Source organism: Nerophis lumbriciformis, linkage group LG27 (assembly GCF_033978685.3).
Source record: "Nerophis lumbriciformis linkage group LG27, RoL_Nlum_v2.1, whole genome shotgun sequence".
Lineage (NCBI taxonomy): Eukaryota > Metazoa > Chordata > Actinopteri > Syngnathiformes > Syngnathidae > Nerophis > Nerophis lumbriciformis.
The window spans coordinates 24,548,582-24,565,964 of record NC_084574.2 but is presented as its reverse complement, the minus strand read 5'-3'; the positions used below and the strand labels follow the sequence as shown (position 1 = coordinate 24,565,964).

The window sequence follows — 17,383 nt, the reverse complement described above, 5'->3', positions numbered from 1 at the left end:
TTGTGTATTGTTTTGTTGGACTGATTAATAAAAAAAAATCGAAAAAAGAAGATAAACTGTTTTTTAACCACAATATTCAATTGTTTAACCAGTAAAGGCCTTGTGTAAACAAACATGTATTGTATCCGTCAAACGTATAGGAAATTCTAGTGTGAATTATCATAAAGTTGTCACAATATAAACAATTGATATTTTATAAAACACAACCTATGCATGCAATGTTACAAAAAGAGGACATTTGTAATGTTTAAGGGCCATTCCACCGAAATTGCGTCGTTTGCATCCTAAGGAAATAAAATAAATTCACCATAAAATTAACCCTATTGTTTTAGTTTTTTTAATTAGGCAATGTGTCCTGCACATTAATTTGATTACATTTTTATTAAGTACAATATAAAATATGTATTTGAAGGACCTTGAACACTTTAAAACTAACATTTGTTGTCTGTATCCACTTCCAAAAATGGGACTTTATCATAAAAATAGAATCATTTAAATAATTTTGAAATGTTTTTTTTTTTACATATAAGTGTTACTTTTAACGGGGGAAAAGGGAATAAATCTGTTAAAATTTACATTTTAGCCGTGTGCCTTGGGTTTCACTCAGTCCTGTTACCCTAACATAGGACTAGTGTGGTCCTGATACCAATAATTTGGTACCGATACCGGTACCAAAATTATTTCGATACTTTTAGGTACTTTTCGGTACTTTTCTAAATAAAGGGGACTACAAAAACGGCATTATTGGCTTTATTTTAACAAAAAAATCTTAGGATACATTAAACATATGTTTCTTATTGCAAGTTTGTCCTTAAATAAAATAGTGAACATACAAGACAACTTGTCTTTTAATAGTAAGTAAGCAAACAAAGGCTCCTAATTTAGCTGCTGACATATGCAGTAACATATTGTGTCATTTTCCATTCTATTATTTTGTCAAAATTATTAAAGACAAGTAGTAGAAAATGAATTATTAATCTACTTGTTCATTTACTGTTAATATCTGCTTACTTTCTCTTTTAACATGTTCTATCTACACTTCTGTTAAAATGTAATAATCACTTATTTGTCTGTTGTTTGATACTTTACATTAGTTTTGGATGGTACCACAAATTTGGGTATCAATCCGATACAAAGTAGTTACAGGATCATACATTGGTCATATTCAAAGTCCTCATGTGTCCAGGGACATATTTCCTGACTTTATAAACATAATATGATTTTTTTTTTAAACGAAAAGAAGATGTTGTGATGTTAGGTGTAGATCCTGACCGGTACTTTTCAGAGGCGGTATCCATCCATCCATCCATCCATTTTCTACCGCTTATTCCCTTTGGGGTCGCGGGGGGCGCTGGAGCCTATCTCAGCTACAATCGGGCGGAAGGCGGGGTACACCCAGGACAAGTCGCCACCTCATCGCAGGGCCAACACAGATAGACAGACAACATTCACACTCACATCCACACACTAGGCCCAATTTAGTGTTACCAATCAACTTATCCCCAGGTGCATGTCTTTGGAGGTGGGAGGAAGCCGGAGTACCCGGAGGGAACCCAGAGGCGGTATAGTACCGAATATGATTCATTAGTACCGCGGTACTATACTAATACCGGTATACCCTACAACCCTACATAGGACTGTTCAACTAATCTGTTCTGGGGGCCACATTTAAAACAAGTTAAGAAACCAGAGGTCTAGACATCTCCATTCACTATTATTCTTATTTTAAAAACCTGCATCCTCTGTGGATATTTGTTTTTGGTCCATTTCTTATAAATACAAGTGTCAACTGCAGTGGATGGTGGCCTTTGAGAGGTTCAAATGTCAATGCACGGATAGCCAATGTGTTTACACTTGTCCAAGTTTCTCTCTAAAAGTGCACCTTAATGTTTTTAGGAATTTGCTGCTAATATGTTAGTCTCTCCCCAATTGAATAACCCTAAAAGACCCCCTCTGAAACATTTAGAATGTTACACAAACAACATGAACAGGAAGTTGCCTCATGCAGAACCTCTGCAGGCCATGAAAGCCAAAAGTAAGTTATTTCATTTGTTGTTCTGTATATTTGATATTTCAACTAGCAGGGCAAACATAGTCTGTTACCTAAATGTGTATTAATGGTATTTGTTTATATACACTTTTTGAGTTGAACTATATGTAAAAAGTATTTGGCCACCTGCCTTGACTCACATATGAACTTGAAGTGCCATCCCATTCCTAACCCATAGGGTTCAATATGATGTCGGTCCACCTTTTGCAGCTATTACAGCTTCAACTCTTCTAGGAAGGCTGTCCACAAGGTTGCGGAGTGTGTTTATAGGATTTTTTTACCATTCTTTCAAAAGCGCATTGGTGAGGTCACACACTGATGTTGGTCGAGAAGGCTTGGCTCTCAGTCTCCGTTCTAATTCATCCCAAAGGTGTTCTATCGGGTTCAGGTCAGGACTCTGTGCAGGCCAGTCAAGTTAATCCGCACCAGACTCTGTCACCCATGTCTTTAAGGACCTTGCTTTGTGCACTGGTGCACAGTCATGTTGGAAGCGGAAGGGGCCCGCTCCAAACTGTTCCCACAAGGTTGGGAGCATGGAATTGTCCAAAATGTTTTGGTATCCTTAAGCATTCACAGTTAATTTCACTGGAACTAAGGGGCCAAGCCCAACTCCTGAAAAACAACCCCACACCATAATTCCTCCTCCACCAATTGTCACACTCGGCACAATGCAGTCCGAAATGTACCGTTCTCCTGGCAAGTGATCAACAAGTAAATCAACAATAAATTGGAAAACAATTTTCGCCCAAGTGAGTGCTGTCTGTGCTATTTTTCTCACAAATTAATCCCTGAAATTAGAAAGTGCATGATTATTTTTTTGTAATGACTGTACACATTTCAGTTGTAATGATAGTCAATAGGGACTTTTTTGTCCCGTGATACTAAACGGCTGTTGGCTTGGAACCTGACACAGCAAAAATTAAAACAATGCCGTTTTATTACTAATACAAAATGAATTTTCAGGCCTGATAATTACACCAGTATACCAGCCCTTATACCAGGGGTGTCAAACTCATTTTAGATCGGGGGCCACATGGAGAAAAATCTACTCCCAAGTGGGCCGGATTGGTAAAATCACGGCACAATAACTTAAAAATAAAGACAACTTCGATTGTTTTCTTTGTATAAAAATACAACAAGCACATTCTGAAAATGTACAAATCATAATGTTGTTGGTTTTTTTTTACACTTGCATTTAATAGTATTCTACCTTTATTTGTCGTTATTTGTATTTTCTGAAAAAATTATGTGATTTTGTTCATCAGTCAACTCATTGGTGTTAATTTTCAATTAAGATAAAAAAAATGCTATCAAAATCAAATTACAGGATGTTATTTATGTAATTTGATCATTTTCCTCGACTGATGTACTAATATAATGTGGTTTATTTTGTACATATGTAGCATCATCTACAAAGATGCAAAGAATTGCTATTGCGACATCCAGTGGACACATTTAGAACAGCAGTTTCTTTCGTTCAAAATTTTCAGGTTAATTTTTATACTTCGCAAACTCATCCCACGGGCCGGATAAAACCTGTTCACGGGCCTTAGCCGGCCCTCGGCCCGTACGTTTGACACCTTTGTCTTATACATTTACTCTATTGGCATAAGGATAATAAGTCATTTCACAAAGAGTTTTCAAAATATATAATCAAAAGGTTAAAATTAAAAAAAAAATTAAAAAATAAACATGTAGAACTGGAGTTGATTGAGAGATTTGAGCAAAAAAAGTAGAAGAAATAACAAATCCAAAAATTATTTAACTCCCTGAGGACTTTTTTGTCCTGGTGGCACTTAAATGCTATTAAATGACATGAGCTCTCTGTAATTAAAATAAAAGACAAAAGAAAACATTGTTTAATTTCACGTGGACAGATTGTTCTTCCTGTCAAATAAAAAATTAAAAAGATGCCAACTTTTAAAAGTTTATTATATGTATTACGTTCTGCGGCTCTATACTCTTTTTCTTAAGTGGAAGAGGCAGAAAATGTTTTCTTTTAATAGTGAAGGTTGCAGATGCCTAATGATACTTATGTTATATTCCAATGTAACCAAATTGGTTGATATAATGTCTTCCACAAGCCCACAATAGTTTGGTTAAAACTATAAAGCTGTCCAAATTAACTCATCTGATTAATTACAAAAAGTTATCACATTATTCATATATGTACACAGATTTATCTTATAATTTAGTTTGCCTGCACATGCTCCTTTACCCTAATCGTGGATGACTACCTGAAAGGCTGTTCTACAGTCAGTGATCAGGTCAATGCATACATCAGTGCAAAGATGACGAAGGGAACTCCGACTGGTTTGCTATGTGACACATTTTGTGACAAAATACACCCTGGCTGGACTTAAGTCAAACTGTTAGCAAGTTTCGATCCAATAATTGATGTCCATTCAATTAAAACATTTTTTTAAATGGTCCTATATGACATTCTGAAATAAATATTGCATTTGTGTCCAAATATTGGGGCATTTCTCTAATGTTATCCAAACTATGCAAGCAAGTAATAACCTGGGGGTATTTTTTGAATAATTTAAATTATGCAAGATGGAAAAAAAAACTGTGATTAATCATGTTTAATCCAAATTCAAAAGTGTGATTAATCTGATTTTTTTTTTTTTATTATCATTTGACGGTACTAGTTAAAATGTTTTTAAATTCATCTAAATCACACAGGCAAGTAACAATCGGTAATTAATCATGATTGATCCAAATTCAAAAGTGTGATTAATCTGATTTTAAAGATGCATCATTAAACAGCACTAGTTAAAATTAGTTCTGTCAAATTATACCGTTTTGGTGTAATTTTTGAAATTAATTTAAATTATGATAGTGCATAACAACCTGCCTTCCGCCCGAATGCAGCGCCCCCGCGACCCCGAACGGGACAAGCGGTAGAAAATGGATGGATTAATAACAACGTGTAATTTAAATTATGCTAGTGTGATAAAGTGTGATTAATCAGATTTTTAAAATGCATTATTAAACAGCACTAGTTAAAATTAGTTCTGTCAAATTATACCATTTTGGTGTAAAATTTTAAAATTAATTTAAATTATGTTAGTGCATAACATCCTGTGTTTAATCATGATTAATCTAAATTCAAAAGTGTAATTAATCTGATTTTTTTAAATGCATCATTAAACAGCACAAGTTAAAATTAGTTCTGTCAAATTATACCGTGTTGGTGTAATTTTTTTAATTAATTTAAATCATGCTAGCGCATAACAACCTGTGATTAATCATGATTAATCCAAATTCAGAAGTGTGATTAATCAGATTTTTAAAATGCATCATTAAACAGCACAAGTTAAAATTTGTTCTGTCAAATTATACCGTGTTGGTGTAATTTTTTAAATTAATTTAAATCATGCTAGCGCATAACAACCTGTGATTAATCATGAGTAATCCAAATTCAGAAGTGTGATTAATCAGATTTTTAAAATGCATCATTAAACAGCACAAGTTAAAATTTGTTCTATCAAATTATACCGTGTTGGTGTAATTTTTTTAATTAATTTAAATCATGCTAGCGCATAACAACCTGTGATTAATGATGATTAATCCAAATTTAGAAGTGTGATTAATCTGATTTTAAAAGTGCATCATTAAACAGCACACGTTAAATTTAGTTCTGTCAAATTATACAGTTTTGATGTAATTGTTCTAATTAATTTAAATTATGCTAGTGCATGGATTAATCATAATTAATCTAAATTCAAAAGAGTTATTGATCTGATTTTAAAAATGCATCATTAAACAGCACTAGTTAAAACTAGTTCTGTCAAATTATACCGTGTTGGTGTAATTTTTTTTATTAATTTAAACCATGCTAGCGCATAACAACCTGCGATTAATCATGATTAATCCAAATTCAGAAGTGTGATTAATCAGATTTTAAAAATGCATCATTAAACAGCACAAGTTAAATTTAGTTCTGTCAAATCATACAGTTTTGGTGTAATTTTTTGAATTAATTTAAATTATGCTTGTGCATGGATTAATCACGATTAATCTAAATTCAAAAGAGTGATTAATCTGATTCAAAAAATGCATCATTAAACAGCACGAGTTAAAATTAGTTATGTCAAATTATACCGTGTTGGTGTAATTTTTTAAATTAATTTAAATCATGCTAGCGCATAACAACCTGTAATTAATCATGATTAATCCAAATTCAGAAGTGTGATTAATCTGATTTTAAAAATGCATCATGAAACAGCACAAGTTAATTTTAGTTCTGTCAAATCATACAGTTTTGGTGTAATTTTTTTAATCAATTTAAATTATACTAGTGCATGGATTAATTATGATTAATCTAAATTCAAAAGTGTGATTAATTTGATTTTAAAGATGCATCATTAAACAGCACTAGTTAAAACTAGTTCTGTCAAATTATACCGTTTTGGTGTAATTTTTTAAATTAATTTAAATCATGCTAGCGCATAACGACCTCTGATTAATCATGGTTAATCCAAATGCAGAAATGTGATTAATCTGATTTTAAAGATGCATCATTAAACAGCACAAGTTAATTTTAGTTCTGTCAAATCATACAGCTTTGGTGTAATTTTTTTAATTAATTTAAATTATACTAGTGCATGGATTAATCATGATTAATCTAAATTCAAAAGTGTGATTAATTTGATTTTAAAGATGCATCATTAAACAGCACTAGTTAAAACTAGTTCTGTCAAATTATACCGTTTTGGTGTAATTTTTTTAATTAATTTAAATCATGCTAGCGCATAACAACCTCTGATTAATCATGGTTAATCCAAATGCAGAAATGTGATTAATCTGATTTTAAAGATGCATCATCAAACAGCATAAGTTAAAATGAGTTCTGTCAAATTATACCGTTTTTGTGTAATTTTCTAAATTAATTTAAATTATGCTCGCTCATAACAACCTGTGATTAATCATGATTAATCCAAATTCAAAAGAGTGATTAATCTGATTTTAAAAATGCATAATTAAACAGCACAAGTTAAAACTAGTTATGTCAAATTATACCGTTTTGGTGTAATTTCTTAAATGAATTTAAATCGTGCTCACGCATAACAACCTGTAATTAATCATGATTTATCCAAATTCAGAAATGTTTTAAATCTGATTTTACAAAATGCATCATTAAACAGCACTACTTAAAATTAGTTATTTCAATTATACCGTTTTGGTGTTATTTTTTTTAATTAATTTAAATTATGATAGTGCATGGATTAATCATGATTAATCGAAATTCAAAAGTGTGATTAATTTGATTTTAAAAATGCATCATTAAACAGCACTAGTTAAAAATAGTTCTGTCCAATTATACCGTTTTGGTATAATTTTAAAAATTAATTGAAATTATGCTAGTGCATAACAACCTGTGATTAATCATGATTAATCCAAATTCAGAAGTGTGATTAATCTGATTTTAAAAATGCATCATTAAACAGCACTAGTTAACATTAGTTCTGTCAAATCATACAGTTTTGGTGTAATTTTCTTAACTAATTTAAATTATGGTAGTGCATGAATTAATCATGATTAATGTACATTCAAAAGAGTGCTTGATCTGATTTTTAAAAATGCATCATTAAACAGCACGATTTAAAACTAGTTCTGTCAAATTATACCGTTTGGTGTAATTTCTTAAATTACTTTAAATCCTGCTAGCGCATAACAACCTGTGATTAATCATGATTAATCCAAATTCAAAAGTGTGATTAATCTGATTTTAAAAATGCATCATTAAACAGCACTAGTTAACATTAATTCTGTCAAATTATAAAGTTTTTGTGTAATTTTCTAAATTAATTTAAATTATTTTAGCGCATAACAACTTGTGATTAATCATGATTAATCCAAATTCAAAAGTGTGATTAATCAGATTTTAAAAAAATGTACTGTCAATGTGCTTGGACTGTCAATGATTAGTAGTGATCCGACTGTTCTTGCTGTTCTTGTTTTTTTCCTACTGTATTCTTACTGTTCTTACTGCTTCTACTGTTCTCACTGCGCTAATGGCTGTGAACTAAGCTTCCAACAGCACTGCAAGGCAGGGAAAAAGCCGGGCCGTCAGGGATTTGTAAGGGGCCTGTTATTACATCTCCAGTCACATAAAATATGGCCGCCTCTCCGGAGAGCCCACCGCCAGATAAATCCGCTCTCCTCCAATCACAGCCCGGCCTTGGCGAAGAAAAAGCGTCCAATGGCACGCCTCCGAGAGTGACCCTTCCTGTAATGATGTGTGATTTATACAGTACATGTTTTATACAGAGGGACACAAGCTGAGGTATCACTCTGTCTCTATTCCCATCTATATTTGCTGTGCTGGGAGTTAAGAGGCCTTTGGGAGAGTAGAGACCTGACACCCAACTTTGGGGTCTCACAAAATGGCTACAATGTGTACAGTTCTCCCCCCGCAGCTGTCGGCTAACAGCCGTCTGAGCTTGCAGCGGGCGCTGCGTCTCCTTGCATGAGGTCACTAACACATCGCTGGACGCCACTTGGAGCTAACAGACCGCAGTGTGCCTGCACGGCCCAATCATCAACACCTGGTTGGGGAAGAGCAGAGAGAGGGGAGGGGCCTTTGCAGACTGCAGGAGCATTTTTGGAGGACAGGGGTTCCACATAACGAGTCCATCTGAATCACTTATGCAAACCGAAAGGAGGTCAGCTGGACAGAAAAAGCAGGGTGTGACTGAAGTGGGCGTGGAAAGGTGTAAAGGGGGTCATTTGTGCAATAGTCTCAGCTGACAACAATAAATAAAAAATAATATTTTTAAAGTGTTATGGAATTATTTACAAGGAATTGTGGCTAATAATACATGGATTTCACAGTAACATTTACAGTAATTTACTGTGAAATAACATAAGGGCACACAAACTTCCACTAATGAATTTGCATGCATTTTACATGAATTTGCTGTAATGTTACAGTCAATTTTGATTGCAGTATTTTACTGTGAAAAAGTTGTTGTTGTTTTTTTTTTTTTTATAGTATAGCATGTATCTATCTAAAAATGCATGGCTTATTGTTATTAAGTACATATTTAGTTATGATATAAAAAATAACTTAACCTAATTAAATAAGTTTGCATAAATGCATTCATATTTATTGAAGAATACTTCTAAGTTTCACTATAAATATTTTCATTGTAAATTTACAGTGGAATTGGCATTAATTAGCATAACATTAATTGTAATTTACTGTGAAGTTAAATGCTGTGAAATATAAGGCGCTATAATTGTTAGAGTAATTTGTTGTAAGGTTAGAGTTAATTTTGTTTGCAGTATTTTTACTGTGAAATTTTTTTTTTTTTACAGTATAGCAGAATGTATCTATCTAAAAATGCATGGCTTATTGTTATTAAGTAAATATTTAATTACCATATAAAAATAACTAATTAAATAAGTTTGCATGTGTTTTAAATGTATTCATATTTATTGAAGAATACTTCTAAGTTGCACTGTAAACATTTATTATTGTATATTTACAGTAAAATTTGCATTAATTAATGTGACATTCACAGTAATTTACTGTGAAGTTAAATGCTGTGAAATATAAAGGTGCTATAATTTTTACAGTAATGTATTGTAAGGTTAGAGTTCATTTTGCTTGCAGTATTTTTACTGTGAAATACTATTTTATTTACAGTATAGCAGCATGTATATATCTAAAAATGCATTGCGTATTGTTATTAAGTAAATAATTCATTCCCATATAAAAATAACTAAATAAATAAGTTTGCATTGTTTTAGTTGTATTCATATGTATTGAAGAATACTTATAAATTTCACTGTAAACATGTTCATTGTACATTTACAGTAATAATTGCATTAATTAACATAACATTCATAGTAATTTGCTGTAAAATACAAGGGTGCTATAATTTTTACAGTAATTTGTTGTAAGGTTAGAGTTAATTTTGATTGCAGTATTTTTACTGTGTAATTGTATTTTTTTTTTTTACAGTATAGCAGCATTTATTTATCTAAAAATGCATGGCTTATTGTTATTAAGTAAATAATTTATTCTGATATAAAAATAACTAATTAAATAAGTTTGTATGTGTTTTAAATGTGTTCATATTTATTGAAGAATACTTCTAAGTTCCACTGTAAACATTTTTATTGTAAATTTACAGTAAAATTTGCATTAATTAACGTAACATTCACAGTAATTTACTGTGAAGTTGAATGTTGTGAAATATAAGGGCGCTATAATGTTTACAGTAATTTGTTGTAAGGTTGTAGAGTTCATTTTGATTGCAGTATTTCACTGTGAATTTGTTTTTTGTTTTTTTACAGTGTAGCAGCATGTATCTATCTAAAAATGCATGGCTTATTGTTATTAAGTAAATATTTAATTCCCGTGTAAGAAATAACTTAGCCTAATTAAATAAGTTTGCATGTGTTTTAAATGTATTAATATTTATTGAAGAACACTTTTAAGTTTCACTGTAAACATTTTTATTGTAAATTTACAGTAACATTTGCATTAATTAAAGTAACATTCACAGTAATTTACTGTGAAATATAAGGGCGCTGTAATTTTTGCAGTAATTTGTTGTAAGGTTAGAGTTCATTTTGATTGCAGTATTTCACTGTGAAACTGTATTATCTAAAAATGCATGGCTTGTTGTTATTCAGTAAATATTTAATGCTGACATAAAAATAACTAATTAAATAAGTTTGCATGTGTTTTAAATGTATTTACATTTATTGAAGAATTCTTGTAAGTTCCACTGTAAACATTTACATTGTACATTTACAGTAGAATTTGCATTAATTAATGTAACAGTTATGGTAATTTACTGTGAAATATAAGGGTGTTGTAATGTTTACAGTCATTTGTTGCAAGGTTAGAGTTCATTTTGATTGCATGTATTTTACTGTGAAATGCTATTTTTCACAGTGTACAGTATAGCATTTATCTATCAAAAAATGCATGGCTTATTGTTATTAAGTAAATATTGAATACGTTTGCATGCGTTTTAGATGCATTCATAATTATTGAAGAATACTTCTAAGTTTCACTGTAAACACCTCCATTGTAAATGTACAGTAAAATGTACATTATTAACCTAACATTCATAGTAATTTACTGTGAAATATAAGGGTGCTATAATTTTTACAGTATTTTTTTCACTTTGATTGCAGTATTTACTGTGAAATGATATTGTTGTGAAATCCTGGTAAACAATGTGGGGTTTTTTTTCCTAATTTTCCATACTTTTTTGTATGACTACAGCACAAAACGTTGCATTAGTAAACGAACAAAATTCTACATTTGAAATGAGCAATTAAAAAAAATGCATAAGTTTTTGTTTTTTTTAATAACACATTGTCGGCGACAATGACAGGGGGAGATGTTGAAATTACATTTTCAAATGTGTTTAACAATAATAATAAAAAATGTTTTGCATATCCTCACAATATGATATGCAACATAAACATATGACGTTCATTCTACATTTGAATTAAAATTAAGATTAAAGAAAGATATTAGAAATAATGATTAATACATTAAACCTGCGATAGCAAACCTGAAGGAATGTTTGAGAGAAAGATGAAGTAATAAAAAAATAAAAAAATTAATGCATGGTCTGAATTATGAGCGCTTTTCGAGGCCCGCGCGCGGCCCCTGAGGACGCGTCATCACGGCTGATCTATGGCGCGTCTCTATATTACCTTTACGCAACAAACAATCATCCACCGTTGGAGGAAAAAAAAAAAAAAAAAAACTTCTTGTCGATGTAATCCAAACAGAAGTGAACTTTTACGCGTAAAAAAGGCTTAAATATGATTATTTCTCTCCCTCTCTCCCCTGCAAGTGGGCCCCCCGGTTCTTCCCCTCCCCTCCCCGGGTCTTCTCCATCCCTCTATCTCTCTCTCTCTTTCTCTCTCTCTCTCTCCTCATTTAGCGCACAAAGCTATTCTGGAAAAGTCACCACACGACTAAATGAGAGCAAAGATGAGATGAGAACAAGGCATGATAATTCCGCCGGGCTCCTCCTCCTTCCAGCCATGCGTCCTAATTAATGGGACCCCCCTATCCCCCCCACCCCCACCCTCCACCCCCCCACCCCCAGTCGCAAAAAGCTCTGCGCCGGACTGCAACATAGTCAAAGAGTGAAAGGGAAGAGGGTGAAAGTGCCAGTGGAAATAATTGATTAGCTAGCAGTCAATGATAACTTGTTAGTAATCGTCAAGTCGCCATTTGCAAGGAGGCTCCTGGCTGCAGCGGATCTTCTTCTCCCCCCCTTGCGCACTTCTGGATTAAAACCATCCACCTTTCTCTGTTATGTGACTTTTTCCTCCATCTCCACTTTATACCCCTGATTTTTTTTAGTGTGGTTTTTTTTTTTTTTTTTTTTTTTTTTTTTTGGGGTGTCATTTTGCACCAACTCCAAATGATGACCTCCAAAGAAGTGGCCAAGTGCGACGCGGGGGAGAGCAGGAGGCGCAGCCCGCTGGACCACTTGCCGCCCCCCGCCAACTCCAACAAGCCGCTCACCCCCTTCAGCATCGAGGACATCCTCAACAAGCCGTCGGTGAAGAGAAGTTACACCATTTGTGGCACCGCTCACCTCATCTCGTCCACGGAGAAGCACCGCGCCTCCAGCCTGCCCCTGTCGAGCCGCGCTCTGCTCACCCAGACCTCGCCTCTGTGCGCCCTGGAGGAGCTGGCCAGCAAGACCTTCAAGGGCCTGGAAGTCAGCGTGCTGCAGGCGGCGGAAGGTACGTGCATGCATGGTGCAACACTTTTACTAATAAATATATACACATATATATAGAAATATCTACAAAACTCCCCTGAAGAGCAGGGAAAGCTGCGAAACAGGCTTGTCGGGATGAAATAGCCTATACAGTATATATACAGTATACTGTATATATATATGCATAAATATATATATATATATATATATATATGCAATGATTCAGCCGATATAATTCACATACATTGTAATATTCATTTAGATGAGAAAATAGCATTTATTTTAATTCTTCAATATCCTCTCCAATATCCCTCCCATGCACCATGCGTCCTCTGCAGTGGACTTATTTTTTTTTGGCCTTGTGTTTCTGCGCGTGCGTGCGTGCGTGTGCGTGTGCGTGCGTGTGTGTGTGTGTGTGTGTGTGTGTGTGTGTGTGTGTGTGTGTGTGTGTGTGTGTGTGTGTGTGTGTGTGTGTGTGTGTGTTACTGTACACACTTGGGGTATATAGAAAATTACCATAGCAAGACACAAATGTCCACTGCAGAGGATGCTCAAGATTAGATAGAGAATTTATTTCTGTATCATTTTTATAAAATGCATTATATATATATATATATATATATATATATATATATATATATATATATATATATATATATATATATATATATATATATATATATATATATGTAGCCGGGACGTATATATTATTTTTTTTATTTTTTTTTATAAAATCTAATAAAATGCTGTGTTTTGTTAAAAAAATGTCCATAAAAAGTTACTTTCATTGAGCACGAGTTTTTATTATGGTTGTCAATTATTGTTACTTTATTCTAATGTATTTTTTTGATTAATATTTTTGGAATGTCGTGTGCACTGCAGAGGATGTTGGATTTCATTCAGATTGTTTTTGTGGTTGTCGTCTAATTAAGTAGTGTTTAATTGTTTTATTATTATTTTTACATACAAAGTGTGTTCTAATCGAGAAGTGCATGCAAACCTTTTTTTTTTTTTACTATACTCTAATTTATTGATGATATATACAGTATATATATATATATATATATATTATTTTTTTTTGGTATTTTTTTTTTTGCAAAGTCATGTTTACTGCAGAAGACGCTGAGAAGAAATATAATATATTTCTGAATTATTTTCAGCTAATAAAATTCAGTGTATGTTAAAAATGTGCTCTATTCCAGAAGTACAAAAACTAATTCAGGGGACGCTCATGAGGTATAGAATTTATTTTCGAAACGTCTCTCATCATTTTTTATGATTATACATACCTGAGAGCTAAAAAAATTCCATGTTTCAAAAAAACAATATCATAATTGAGATGCACAAGAAAATGTTTTTACTAATTTATTGTTGAATTTATGTTTTGAAAACGTGTTACCAGTCACCTTATTTTTTTTATAATTATAGCTTACAGCTAATAAAATTCAATGTTTCCTTAAAAAAAAAACAATGTCATGTGCTCTAATCGAGATGTGAAAAAATATAGGTTTTCTTTTTTTAGAAATAATTAATTGTTGAATTATTTTTTTGGGAGATTCGTGTCCACTGCATAGGACAATCAGGATGATATATAATGTATTTCTGAATTTTTTTGTATTGATTATAGCTTATCTCTAAAAAAAATATGTCATTAAAACATATATACATGTATAAATTGTACTCTAATCCAGAAGTGCATAAACGTATTGAGCCACGTTTTATTTGTTTTAATGTTGAGTATAATATATTTTTGAATTTAAGGTTTCCAGTCATGTCCACTGTAGAGGACGCTCAGGGGGATATGTAATTTATTTCTTAAATTTCTCTCATCATTTTTGATAGCTTACCGCTAATAAAATTCAGTGGTTCATAAAAAAAATTTAAAAAAATAAAATGTCATAATGCATGTGCTCTAATCGAGATGAGAAAAATGTTTTTCTTTAAAAAAAATTTTAAAAAACTATAGCTTACAGCTAATAAAATAAAAAATGAAAACATTTAAAAAACATGTCATAATGCATGTGCTTTAATCTAGATGAGAAAAAATATGTTTTCTTTTTTCTTTTTTAATAATTCATTGTTGAATTACTGTTTTGGAGATTCGTATCCACTACATAGGACAATCAGGATGACATGGAATGTATTTCTGATTTTTTTTTTATATTGGTTATAGCTTATCCCTAATAAAATATTTCATTAAAACATGTATACATGTAAAAAATAGTACTCTAATCGAGAAGTGCATAAACTTATTGAGCCATATTTTATTTTTATAGGAATTTATTGTTGAATTTAAGGTTTACAGTCATGTCCATTGTAGAGGATGCTCAGGAGGATATGTTATTTATTTCTTAAATTTATCTTATCATTTTTGATAGCTTACAGCAAGTGGTTCATAAAAAAAATAAAAAATAAAAAACACTGTATAGGACAATCAGGATGATATAGAATGTATTTCCGAATTCATTTTTTAGATGATTATAGCTTATCTCTAATAAAATATGGTGTTTCATTAAAACATATGTACAAGTACTCTAATCGAAAATTGCATAAACTCATTGAGCCATGTTTTGTTTGTTTTAATGTTGAGCAATTTATTGTTGAATTTAAGGCTTCCATTCATGTCCCCTGTAGAGGACGCTCAGGAGGATATGTAAATGTGAAAAAATATGTAATCAAAATGACATTTGTACCATACATCTATTTTCTATACCGGGGTCACATCTGAGCCTTTTTACAATATATATTTTTTATGTGTTTTACATGTGTGTGTTATTTCAAGGAAATGGCAACGACGGCTTGTTTCCTTATAAAAAAGTAGTTCCTGATCATTTATTTCTTAAATGTCTTTCATCCTTTTTGATGATGATTATAGCTTACAGCTAATACAATTCAGTGTTTCATAAAAATTTAAAAAAAAAAAAATATTTTACTATATTCTAATTCATTATTGCCTTAAGTCATTTTAGTGTTGGATCGCTTTGGAATAATTTGTGTTTATGCATTTGTAACATACTTTATTTTGAAAATGCATTTTTGCACATGCGCAATGACTAACGGTTCTCCGCCCTCCTCCGCAGGCCGGGACGGCATGACCCTGTTCGGCCAGAGAACCACCCCGAAGAAGCGCCGGAAGTCCCGCACGGCCTTCACCAACCACCAGATCTACGAGCTGGAGAAGCGCTTCCTGTACCAGAAGTATTTGTCTCCGGCGGACCGCGACCAGATCGCGCAGCAGCTCGGCCTGACCAACGCGCAGGTCATCACGTGGTTCCAGAACCGGAGAGCCAAGCTAAAGCGGGACCTGGAGGAGATGAAGGCGGACGTGGAGTCCGCCAAGGCGGTGGGTCAGGTCCCGCTGGACAAGCTGGCCAAGCTGGCCGACCTGGAGAAATGCGCCAACGGCACGCTGGGCCATCCGCGCCCGGAGTCCCCCGCGCGGGGCGGCCAGCAGGAGCTCGATCTCGGGCAGAAACTGCGCAGGGCCCCGCTGTCTCCTTTCTCGGACCACACAACGAGTAAAGAGTGCTCGGAGGACGAGGACGTGGAGATTGACGTGGATGACTAATGCGGCGCGGCGTGGGGTTGCACTGACAGACAAAAATGAGGGCGAAGAACACTAGAATAAACAGGAAAAGGACTTTCACTTTTCAGAACAATGTACCAAAATGTAATTATACTTTTATATGAACACGCATGAATACAGTAACAACTTTGCAATCAAAGCAATACGGTCAAAAACCACACTTGTAATTTATTATTATTATTATTATTATCATTTTAACACCCCAGTTCTTTTTTTTTGTTCTTATTGTTTGCATGGAAATGCATGATTTGTGATGTATTTATTTTGGACTTTATTTAAATATTTGTCCCTTCACATTATGACGGAAAAAAATTGAACTTTTGTTTTTGTTTTGTTGTTGTTATTGCGGTGATTTTTTTGGATTGTTTGGATACATGTTTTGTACACCTATAAGTGCCTTTTCTTATAAAAATCAGGATTTGCAAACCAGTTACTGCACAGACTGCAATGTACATAGGCAACAATGGGAATAATAAAATGGCTTTTTTTTCGGAATATTTCCTTTAATTCTTTACATAGGCGCCTATTTTGTCTTATTACATATGCTAGGGCCAGGGGTGTCAAACTCGTTTTCATTGAGGGCCACATCGCAGTTATGGTTGCCCTCAGAGCCGCTTGTGTATATATATACATATATAAAACATTGACAATATATTTTTTTACATAAGCTGCAAAACAATATTTACATTTAGCTCAGTCACCAGAATTTTACAGTGAAAACAGTGAGTTTTAGACTTAGACTTAGACAAACTTTTTTTTACAGCATATAAAAAATTTGAATAAATGGATTGGAAAAACAATACTACTGTTTTTAGTGGTAAAATTCAAGCAACAGAGCTGCCAGTTTGTTTGTTTTTTCCGTAAAATCTTGTTGTTTTGATGTTTTTTTTTTGTTTGACTTTTAATGTTTTAGTGTCTTATCAGGGGTGTCAAACTCATTTTAGATCGGGGGCCACATGGAGAAAAATCTACTACCGAGTGGGCCGGACTGGTAAAATCACGGCACGATAACTTAAAATTAAG

At 33.1% G+C, this 17,383-nt stretch overlaps 1 protein-coding gene across 1 annotated transcript; it reads left to right on the top strand.

Annotated features, from left to right (window-relative positions):
• The first annotated feature begins 12,468 nt into the window (after positions 1-12,468).
• lbx1b (ladybird homeobox 1b) lies at positions 12,469-16,822 on the top strand. Its single transcript, XM_061987834.1, has 2 exons — positions 12,469-12,796; positions 15,855-16,822. The coding sequence occupies exons 1-2, from the start codon at positions 12,469-12,471 to the stop codon at positions 16,340-16,342; spliced, it is 816 nt and encodes a 271-aa protein (XP_061843818.1). The 3' UTR covers positions 16,343-16,822.
• The last annotated feature ends 561 nt before the right edge of the window (positions 16,823-17,383 follow it).